General features: G+C 38.7%; 1 protein-coding gene across 3 annotated transcripts in view; it reads left to right on the top strand.

Moving 5' to 3' along the window:
• Positions 1-258: 258 nt before the first annotated feature.
• The window catches only part of CHM (CHM Rab escort protein), a 249,481-nt gene continuing 237,637 nt past the window's right edge, over positions 259-12,102 (top strand). For all 3 annotated transcript variants that reach the window (XM_042242472.2, XM_004022232.6, XM_060407430.1), the window contains exon 1: positions 259-329. In XM_042242472.2, coding sequence (XP_042098406.1) covers positions 281-329 — 49 coding nt within the window. In that variant the 5' untranslated portion in view covers positions 259-280. The remainder of the gene's footprint in view (positions 330-12,102) is intronic.

Genomic DNA, 12,102 nt, shown 5'->3' with positions numbered 1-12,102 from the left:
CCTACCATTCATCCTAGCCATCAGAGTAAAAATCTACAACTCTTTTCTACCTCAAAACTCCAGGCTAAATGCGCTACTGTACTCAGCCTGGAAAAGGAATGGAGCTTTTAACGTTCGATTAAAAAGTTTCAAATACAACGCTGTAGCCTCCTACCAGGACCCACCACTCGATAACTACAATACCCAGAATGCACTGTTTCCCTTCCGCCATCTACCGCGGCAGTGCGGAACTTGATCTTATTTGCACAAGAAACAGTCACATGACACGTTTCCTGTTAAGATGGCGGACAATCTCCCTTCGGAGTTTGATGTGATCGTAATAGGGACGGGTATGTGTGGCTCTGGTACTACCTGGACAAAGTGTAGGAAGTCTGTCCCATTCCTACCTTCTCTGTCAGGAGCGAGGGTCGGCGAGAAATGTTGGGGTCGAGTGTGGGAGGGAGGACGGAAAGGAAGTGAGGTAGTCTGGAGTCAACGCGGGACTTGGGCGCTCCAGGGAGGGGCTTGGACCCGCGGTGCATAGCGCCATTTGAGTAGGGGTCGATATGGTTGATGCCGATTGCTGAGGTTGGTTGCTGCGGTGATTCCTGTAATTTCCTTAGAGGGAGGAGGGTTTGCAGTGTCAGGAGAATGGAGGGTGGGAATTTTATCGATGGAGACACCATGGCATGACATTATAATTTCCTCGCTGATTTCAAAGTGATATTCCCCATCATTTTGTCTCGCCATTTCATAGGAATTTTTCATATATTTATATAGTCCTAGGGTTCAGTGCATCTCGGATACAGTTTGTTACTCATTTGTTACCCATTTATGTTTAAATGTACTAAGGCGAGGAAGTGGATTCTTTTCTGTTGTGTTGAGAAGCGTGCTGCTGCTACTGCTAAGTCGTTTCAGTCGTGTCCGACTCTGTGCGACCCCGTAGACAGCAGCCCACCAGGCTTCTCTCCCTGGGATTCTCCAGGCAAGAACACTGGAGTGGGTTGCCATTTCCATCCCCAAGCATGAAAGTGAAAAGTGAAAGTGAAGTCGCTCAGTCGTGTCCAAAGCCTAGGGGGTTGTAATTTGTTGAGGTAGCCATTATTCCTGCTTTATGGTGCTGAAAGAAATCATTTTGCTTTCTTCTAGCCACCTATCTACCCACAGCTAAATGAGCTGAAAACAAGTTCTGTGAGTCCAGTTCTGGTGTGTGATCGTTTCTTTCTCTTGTTTGTCCACGGTTGATTCTTCATGTTTTGGGTGGTGCCAGAACTCCCTCTGCAGTTTCTAGTTGACAAATTACACGTACAACACGTGGCAGAAAACATTTGGAAAAAGTTGTTATTTTGTTTTTCTTAACAGTGTAAAGGGTGAATTTTAGATGGGATGAAATAGTTTGTTGGATGGGGTTTTGTCCTGTCTACAGAATGTGGTAGGCTGGAGAACCTCTGATGAATGAGACCCTGTCCATTGTGTTAATAAATTCAGCTCATTGTCTTCTCAAACAGTAGGAGCAGCCATGTTTCCAGGTCGGGAGTAAAAATACCTATTTTCGAGTGATTATTTGCTAATCCGTGTGCTAAGCTCTTTTACAAATCGTATGTAATCCTCATAACTTTGTTAGAATAGGTATTCTGTACACTTTACAGAGGAGGAAAAAGGGCTTAAAAAGGTTGCAGTTTGCTCAAGATCGCACTGCTGGTAAATTTCCAAAAGTCCATTGTATGCTAAAAGGAGAATCAGTAGTTCTGACACTCAGAATTAAACCATATTAATAGAAATAACTGAGAAAACTTGGTTGTAGACCTTGCTTGGCCATTAACCAGCTGTGTGAATTTCTAGGGTTAGGAACTTAATCTCTCAGAGCCTCAGTTTCCTTGGTTTTGAATATAGGCAGGATAAACTAAATAACCTTTCCAGTGTTGTCTAACAAAAAATTCACTTATTCTAGTTATACATGGGTGATTGTTCTCAAAACAGTAAGGACATGTTTATTCTCAACCTGAGAATTGCATGGCTACAAATTACCTTGCTGTAGCTGCTATGAACAGATCTTGGATGATAGCTAGAAGGAGTCAGTAGACTCTATTTATTCTCTCCAGTCTATCTTAAAACTTAGAACAGTATCCATTTTAGAATAGTTGTTATACCATACTTGGGTCCTGTGTTACTCCCTTTGTTTGTTGTACTTTGGAACTTAGGGCGTTTTAAAAATTACTTTGTATCATTAAAATATTTTTTCTTGATCAAAATTTTAATCGATAAGTGGCAATTCTTAAGTGCTGTTAATTATTATATAAGAAATATTTTGCTCTCTAGTTCAGTTTGTAATATGGACTATATCCATCTTCCTGGAGTCTGTTATGATAGAGGTAGGAAGATTCTGTGAGTGATCCAGAAAATTGCATCAGGAAACATCTGGCTTATTTGGAAAAAGATTCATTTTAGACTTATTAACATGAGAGTAATGTTACTTCTCAAAGTATGGGAAGAACTTATTTGAGTTAGAGGTTTTCATATCACTTAGTGAACACTTTAACTTTTCAAGCACGTTGTTTAAATTTATGATTTGAAGCTTTGTATTTAGGTAAAAGTCATTCCCAAATTAATGAATCCAATAATTATAATCATTATTGACTAAGTGATTTTTAATGTGTTTGGAATATTTCTCTTCTGAAATAGTATGCTGAAAGTGGCCTTTAAGATGTGTTTGCCTTACTAAGTGTGCTAGCTTGAGTCAATCAGAAAAATCAGTATTTCAAAGATTCAGTTTTGATAACAAAAGCAGAATTAATCATGCATGTATCAGAAACATGAAAGTGGGCTATGAGATGCAGTTTTTCTTTTAGCAGATTTAGTTTTAGTTAAAATGTCATAAAGAAACAGTTGCTTTATCAAGTAAAATAACCTGTGGATACTATTTTAAATCCTTTTGGCCTTGATTAACTTGTTTTTCTTTTCATTCTTCATAATATAACATTTTCATTAAGGTCATGTTTTGAAGAGATTATGGGAAAATAAATATTTGTATGTATTTTCTTAGTTAAGCCCATTTACTCCTGATTACAAAATACAGGAAATAATCTCTCAAACACCTGAAAACAGAGTTGTTTTCTTAAACCGTGCAAAATATAGAAGAAACCGAAAAAAGGAAGGAGGGCCAAATGGAGCCTCAAGGGAGAGAACAGAAATGGAATAGTGACTCCAGTATAAAATTAAAAAAAAATTAAAAGTGAAAAAAAATCATGACAATTATCTTAAAAAAAATAGATGTAGAGATAAGTGTCTAGAAAGTGGCCTTCAGTTTGGGTGCACGGTTGTAATTTTTAAGACATATTCCATCTATAAAGACATTTTAATAATAACTTTGTAGGTTACAGAGAAGTATCATTGGTCACAGGTTAAAAATCGTCCTAGTCACATAATAACATAATAGCACCTCACTGGATGTGACTTATCTGGCATCTTGTATAATCTGTAACCTGAAGCAGAGCCATCAATTCAACATAAGAGCAGGTGGGATGGAAGTTACAAGCATCATGGGATATTATTGGCATTCTTCTTACATAGGGGAATCCCTCATTCTTTCACTTAGAGCATATTCATTCTTATTTTAGAAAATTCTAGCATGCTCAGAGCATATTAAGTCTTAGTCACTCAGTCGTGTCCATCTCTGTGACCCCTTGGACTGTAACCCACCAGGCTCCTCTGTTCATGGGATTTTCCAGGCAAGAATATTAGAGTGGGTTGGCATTTCTTCTTCCAGAGAAGACACAGGAGATGTTAACAACTGCTGCAGAAGCTGTGTTTGGAGGGTGTCATTAGACCTAAGTGACAGTTTATAGCCTAATGTGAAAGGGGAAAGGCAAACACCTAAAATGCAAACCTACATCAGGCAACACAATGACCTGGGACCATTTGGCATAGGGACAGACTAAACATTTTTTAGAATATTCAGCCCAGAATTATTGAGAACCTAGTCCTTGCCCTTGTGACGTTTACTGTGTTACCTATTCTGAGGAGCTGTTTGGGGTTCCTGATAGTCACATGCTCAGAGCTGTTCTAAGACAATGTGGGCTTTTCATTGCATCTTTCTTGCTTTCTGAAGACCACATAGAGATTTATTCAGCATCCCTTTCCTTTCTAAAGTACATCACACATATTATATTTTGGAGTTCTTCCCCAAATGGGCTGTGGAGTAGACTAGCTTAAACATTTTTCCTGCAGAGGACAAACGTGGATCCTTTTCATTTAAGAATTTTATTGCTAAAGATTATGGGGAAATAAATGAAATAAGAAAAATGAAAAACATGGGGGAAATTACAGGGATATTGCTCATAAATCCTGACTGTCTTGCTATATCATGTTCAGCATAGTCCAGAATCAGTCATTGTGGCATCCTGGCATAAAGGGAATCACTTAACCTTCCTTCTAGGTGACTTTGGGCAAGTTGTATAACATCTTGGAACATCAATTTGTTCATTTGTAAAGTGAGAGACTTGAATTAGGTGACCTCTAAGATAGGCATCTCCCAACTCTAAAATTTACCATTGTGTGTGCATAATTATGACACTGGGTCCTTGAGAAAAGACTAAATTTTATGTAGTCCTCATCTGAAGTCAAGTCAGTGTTTTCAGAAATTTTTCTATCAGAGCAGCTTATAAAGAATCATTTTCTTGGAAATGATAAACTGCTTTCATCAGGAATGGTCATGTAGGTAGCACAGCTGAATTTCTTGATGTTCAGTTGTCACTCAGTCGTGTCTGACTCTTTGCAACCCCATGGACTGCAGCACACCAGGCTTCCCTATCCATCACCAACTCCCAGAGCTTGCTCAGACTCGTGTCCATCGAGTCGGTGCTGCCATCCAACCATCTCATCCTCTGTCGTCCCCTTCTCCTCCTGCCTTTAATTTTTCCCAGCATCAAGGTCTTTTCTAATGAGTCAGTTCGTCTCATCAGGTAGCCAAAGTATTGGAGCTTCAGCTTCAGCATGTCCTTCCAATGAATATCCAGGATTGATTTCCTTTAGGATTGACAGGTTTGATCTCCCTGCAGTCCAAGGGACTCTCAAGAGTCTTTTCTAACACCACAGTTCAAAAGCATCAATTCCTCAGTGCTCAGCCTTCTTTATGGTCCAACTCTCACATCCATACATGACTAGTGAAAAACATAACTTTGACTAGATGGACCTTTATCGGCAAAGTAATGCCTCTACTTTTTAATATGCTGTCTAGATTTGTCATAGCTTTTTTCCCAAGGAGCAAGGGTCTTATAATTTGATGGCTGTAGTCACCATCCACAGTGATTTTTGAGCCCAACAAAATAAAGTCCGTCACTGTTTACATTGTTTCCCCATCTATTTGCCATGAGGTGATGGGAGTGGATGCCATGATCTTATTTTTTTGAAGGTTGAGTTTTAAGCCACCCTTTTCACTCTCCTCTTTCACCTTTGTCAGAGAGGCTCTTTAGTTCCTCTTCCCTTTCTGCCATAAAGGTGGTGTCATCTGCATATTAGATGTTATTGATGTTTCTCCCAGTAATCTTGATTCCAGCTTGTGCTTCATCCAGCCTGGCATTTCGCATGAGGTACCCTGCATATAAGTTAAATAAACAGGGTGACAATGTACAACCTTGATGTACCTCTTTCCCAATTTTGAACCAGTCCATTGTTTTGTGTCTGGTTCTAACTATTGCTTCTTGAAACATTGGGGGGTAGTAATGTTGTCAGGGGTATAGTTGAAACTGATTTTTACTAAATACCTGTTTGTGCCAGACTTTCTGCCAAGTGATGTCTCATATATGTGTATTATTTAGTCCTTTCCTGGGATGCCAGTATGTGGTTCTAACTTCAGAGGATGTCCATGCTTTTTTTTGCCTGTATTTCCCAAAATCCATGAACCTGTGGTCTAGAGCAGAGTTGTGTTGTGTTTTTTTTTTGCAAGATGCCACCTATTTGTGGGCCATGGAATCAATTCCAGCATTTAAAAAAACAGAGGTAGAATAGAATATGTGTTAGAATATATTATATGTAATAAGGATGAGTATAGTTTTATGGAACATATTTCATGTGTGTATCACTGAAGCACAGCCATATACATATATTCATATATATTTAAGGGGAGTGGCTGAGGGCAAAAAGTTTTAAAGTTTAGAGAATATTGATTAACTGAATAATTTAGTAGGAATGAAAGTACTATTTTAAACGTCCTTTTGTTTTATAAATGCTATACCATCCATATGTTCTATTTACTTTGACATGTATGTATCTTATTTGAGAGCATCGTGTAGTGCAGCAGTCCCTGATCTTTTTGGTACCAGGGACCGATTTTGTGGAAAATATTTTTTCCATGGATGAGGGACAGGATGGTTTGGGGATGATACAAGTGCATTACATTTATTGTGCACTTTATTTCAATTATTATTACATCAGCTCCACCTCAGAGCATCAGGCATTAGATCTCAGAGGTGGGATAACCTGATTTAGTGATTCACAGTGTGGCTCTGAAATTGGACAGACTGTGTGTGAATCAGTTATAACTCTTGTGCCACCTTACACATGTTCTTCAATGTCTAAGTTTCTTAGCTCTAAAAGAGAGTAAACTTCAGAGAGTTGTGTTGAGGATTTACAATGCTTCGTAGGTGTTCAGAAAACGTAATTGACATTTATAGCCCATAATCTCCTATTGAGGGACTTTTATCACCACTGCTGTCAAGGAGTGAAGGCTTCCTAGGAAAGGCTCATGGTTTCTGTGGAGAGCAGTGGAAAGATTCAGGTGTCTGAGTCATTGTCCTCCTCTTCTCATTGGCTGTTTGGTGGGAAAGACCTTTGTGTGTCTATTACCACTATTTCTATCAGACTTAACTGATGATTTTCTTTGATTTTCTTTTACTCTGTTTTGTTCACCAGCTTGCATTATTTGTTATTTATTTTGCCTGACGGTTTTGAACAGGTTTATCTTGTTTGAGGCATAGTATGAAACTCTTGTCAGTGTAAAATAATGAAGGAACTAAAGAAAGCATACAGATTTTGTTGTTTGAAACATGCTTTGCAATTCTTCAGCCGTTTATTGATGGAGAAGTATGTCTTTTGTGTTGTGAATACCTAGAGAAGTAAAGGGAATTATATAACTGTGGAGAAGATTCTTTGGGAGAGGCTTACCCTTCCCTGTAAATCATAAGTTTGAACCAATCCCTCAGAGAGAGCTGCATCTGTAACCAGAGTTCTCTCTGCAGCATCATTTTCATCTCCCATGCTTCATGTCATTTTCTCGTTTCCTTCAGTGTTCTCATGATGTTTTGGGTAATTAAAGCTACAGCAATTAAAATCAAATACGGCTGCTCGCCATCACATTCTCATGTTTAACATAAAATCCCAATGCACAGAAACAATTATTATTCCATATAATTGATCTGTATACTCACGTTCTTAAGTTTCAGTGCAATCTTCTAACTGAAAAGTTAGGCTTTGTAACTATGTAAATGGTTTAAAATGGTCTATGTAAATGGTTTAAAACCTAGAACAGCTTAAAAATCACTAACACTTCTCAGTTTATATTCATATGTATATTATAAACTATATATAGGTATATGTACACATATATTATGCATAAATGCTAGAGAGATTGGAAACATTTGGGGGATATTTAGTTGTGACAAACAAAATAAGGATACTTTTAAAAGATTGATTTATTGTCATTTTTGCTTTTCTGATAATCTTATTAAAAGGCAGTGCAGAAGATGAGAATTTATCATCGATATTGACTTCTCCAAATATGATTATGAGAGCTGTTGTGTTATTCATAATGAGACTATTTAAAAACTAGTTTGAAAATAGGTGAAGAGACCAGGGGCAGCTTTGCCCGTGTGATGCTTCATGAGAGTGTTTGATCTTATATTAGATTTTTACCAAGAGTTTAAGTGAATAATATCATACCGTTTGACTGATTTCATTTATATCACGTTTATAAAAGTACCAGTATCTGCTTTTTCTCCTGAGTAGTGTTCATACGTATCTTTTTTGTCCAGCCCAGTGTTCATGTTGAGTTACAGTGGCTTTTGGTTAATGGTAATTTTAGTCATTTTGTATTGCTTTGAACTATTTTGGGTCATGTATCTGAGATCTGAATTTGCATATTTGTTAAACTGCTTTTCAATATATGCATGGGGAGGGAGGTGGGAGGGGGTTTCAGGATTGGGAACACGTGTACACCCGTGGCGGATTCATGTTGATGTATGGCAAAACCAATACAATATTGTAAAGTAATTAGCCTCCAATTAAAATAAATAAATTTAAATTAAAAAAATAATTGTAGGAAAGCTTGCACAAAATAAAGTGTAGGGATATAACATTTTACATACAGATATCAAACATATTAGGAAGATGCTGAGTTGTGTTCTAATCTTTAGTTTTCTATGTTACTTTGGCATGAGCTATCTAAGTTAAATAGATGACAGAAAATTAAATTTAGTATATACAACACACTATTAAACAAATGTATGAAATTATTTCCAGCATTTGTTATATGCTGAGCACTATATTAAGCCCGTAAGTGCATTATCTTATCTGATTCTCACAGTAACCTTGTCTGTTGATAGATGCTTATTGTTATCTCCATTTTACAAATGTGGAACCTAAGACAGTTAAGTTTGACTGATGTCAGACTGTTAAGACTGAAGTTGCTCTGGCTAGGTGTTGTTAGACTGAACTGGTTGTATTTTTCCATGTGAAAAAATACCTTATATTGTCAAGGTTAGATTATTGTGTTATAGTTTAGTGGTTGGCAATTGCTTCATTTTGGGGAGTTCCTATTGTTGAAATTAAAGTCCTGATGCCAGAGAAGCCTTGTGATGTTAACTCTTATTATTGACAGCATCACGACATCTGATGTCTTCCTGCAAACCTTTTGAGGAAGGCGAACTGAATGACCTGGTTGTGTTTATCCCTTATAACTGAAAAAACAGAATCAGCCACTGAAGTAATGGCAAGAAATGGGATCAGAGAATACAGTCATATTTCCACTTGAAAATCTGTTTGCCTAGGGATTATTCACTGCTTTCAGTTCAGTCGCTCAGTCGTGTCCGACTCTTTGCGACCCCATGAATTGCAGCACGCCAGGCCTCCCTGTCCATCACCATCTCCCGGAGTTCACTCAGACTCACGTCCATCGAGTCAGTGATGCCATCCAGCCATCTCATCCTCTGTCGTCCCCTTCTCCTCCTGCCCCCAATCCCTCCCAGCATCACAGTCTTTTCCAATGAGTCAACTCTTCACATGAGGTGGCCAAAGTACTGGAGTTTCAGCTTTAGCATCATTCCTTCCAAAGAAATCCCAGGGCTGATCTCCTTCAGAATGGACTGGTTGGATCTCCTTGCAGTCCAAGGGACTCTCAAGAGTCTTCTCCAACACCACAGTTCAAATGCATCAATTATTCGGCGCTCAGCCTTCTTCACAGTCCAACTCTCACATCCATACATGCCCACAGGAAAAACCATAGCCTTGACTAGACGGACCTTCGGACCTTCGTCAGCAAAGTAATGTCTCTGCTTTTGAATATGCTATCTAGGTTAGTCATAACTTTTCTTCCAAGGAGTAAGCGTCTTTTAATTTCATGGCTGCAGTCACCATCTGCAGTGATTTTGGAGACCAAAAAAATACAGTCTGACACTGTTTCTACTGCTTCTCCATCTATTTCCCATGAAGTGATGGGACCGGATGCCCTGATCTTCGTTTTCTGAATGTTGAGCTTTAAGCCAACTTTTTCACTCTCCTGTTTCACTTTCATCAAGAAGCTTTTGAGTTCCTCTTCACTTTCTGCCATAAGGGTGGTGTTGTCTGCGTATCTGAGGTTATTGATATTTCTCCCGGCAGTCTTGATTCCAGCTTGTGTTTCTTCCAGTCAAGCATTTCTTCATAGAAGTTAAATAAGCATGGTGACAATATACAGCCTTGACGTAATTCTTTTCCTATTTGGAACCAGTCTGTTGTTCCATGTCCAGTTCTAAATGTTGCTTCCTGACCTGCATACAGATTTCTCAAGAGGCAGGGTAGGTGGTCTAGTATTCCCATCTCTTTCAGAATTTTCCACAGTTTCTTGTGACCCACATAGTCAAAGGCTTTGGCATAGTGAATAAAGCAGAAATAGATGTTTTTCTGGAACTCTCTTGCTTTTTCCATGATCCAGCAGATGTTGGCAATTTGACTTCTGGTTCCTCTACCTCTTCTAAAACCAACTTGAACATCAGGGAGTTCACGGTTCACGTATTGCTGAAGTCTGGCTTGGAGAATTTTGAGCATTACTTTACTAGCATGTGAGATGAGTGCAATTGTGCGGTAGTTTGAGCATTCTTTGGCAATGCCTTTCTTTGGAATTGGAATGAAAACTGACCTTTCCTATAGTTATTTGTGTGTGTGCAAAGGTTTGCCATTTTGTCATTTAAATTTCTATTTTAGTTTTATGTGCTTGTAATTTAAGTTTTCAAGATCAAGGATGGAACTCATTGTTCTGTTCATGAAGCTTTTTTCTTTTTTTGGTTGGTTGGTCCTTTTGGTTCCTATAATTGTCAACAGTTGTCAGCACTTAACAATGGATTCATCCTATTAATAATTGACAGAGTGGATGTGATAATATCTTTTCCCTCCAAGGGCCCTGTCATTAACAAATAATAATAACTAACACTTTTATGTCTATATTTCCAGACCGTTTGTCACTTTGTGTGTATAGATGTGTGTATACTATTCTATTTTTCAGTTCACAGTGTCATGAATATCATTTCATAATAACCAAATCTTCATCCTCAATGTCTTAAAAAAATAACCTCTTATTTGGAGATAATTTTAGATTCACATGCAGTTGTAAGAAATAGAATAGAAAGATCGTGTATATATTTCATCCAGCGTTCCCCAGTGGTAAGTAACATCTTGCATAAATACGTGTAATATAACCGGATAATTGAGCTTATGCAATGACCTTATTTATTGACTATGCCAAAGCCTTTGACTGTGTGGATCACAATAAACTGTGGAACATTCTGAAAGAGATGGGAATACCGGACCACCTGACCTGCCTCTTGAGAAACCTATTTGCAGGTCAGGAAGCAACAGTTAGAACTGGACATGGAACAACAGACTGGTTCCAAATAGGAAAAGGAGTACGTCAAGGCTGTATATTGTCACCCTACTTATTTAACTTATATGCAGAGTACATCCAAAACGCTGGGCTGGAAGAAGCACAAGCTGGAATCAAGATTGCCGGGAGAAATATCAATAACCTCAGATATACAGATGATATCACCCTTAAGGCAGAAAGTGAAGAGCAACTAAAAAGCCTCTTGATGAAAGTGCAACAGGAGAGTGAAGAATTTGACTTAAAGCTCAACATTTAGAAAAGTAAGATCATGGCATCTGGTCCCATCACTTCATGGGAAATAGATGGGGAAACAATGGAAACAGTGTCAGACTGTATTTTTTTGGGCTCCAAAATCACTGCAGATGGTGATTGCAGCCATGAAATTAAAAGATGTTTCCTCCTTGGAAGGACAGTTATGACCAACCCAGATATCATATTGAAAAGCAGAGACATTACTTTGTCAACAAAGGTCCGTCTAGTCAAGGCTGTGGTTTTTCTAGTGGTCACGTATGGATGTGAGAGTTGGATTGTGAAGAAAGCTGAGCAGAGAAGAATTGAGGCTTTTGAACTGTGGTGTTGGAGAAGACTCTTGAGAGTCCCTTGAACTGCAAGGATATCCAACCAGTCCATCCTCAATGAGATCAGTCCTGGGTGTTTATTGGAATGACTGATGCTAAAGCTGAAACTCCAATACTTTGGCCACCTCATGTGAAGAGTTGACTCACTGGAAAAGACCCTGATGCTGGGAGGGATTGGGGGCAGGAGGAGAAGGGGACGACAGAGGATGAGGTGGCTGGATGGCATCACTGACTCGAGGGACATGAGTTTGAGTGAACTCCGGGAGATGGTGATGGACAAGGAGGCCTGGCGTGCTGTGATTCATGGGGTCGCAAAGAGTCGGACACGACTGAGTGACTTAACTGAACTGAAAGACCTTATTCAGATGTTACCAGTCGTACATATACTTGTGTCTGAATTCAATTCCGTGTAGTTTT

This window comes from Ovis aries, chromosome X (genome assembly GCF_016772045.2).
Source record: "Ovis aries strain OAR_USU_Benz2616 breed Rambouillet chromosome X, ARS-UI_Ramb_v3.0, whole genome shotgun sequence".
Lineage (NCBI taxonomy): Eukaryota > Metazoa > Chordata > Mammalia > Artiodactyla > Bovidae > Ovis > Ovis aries.
This window is presented reverse-complemented; position numbering and strand designations above follow the sequence as displayed.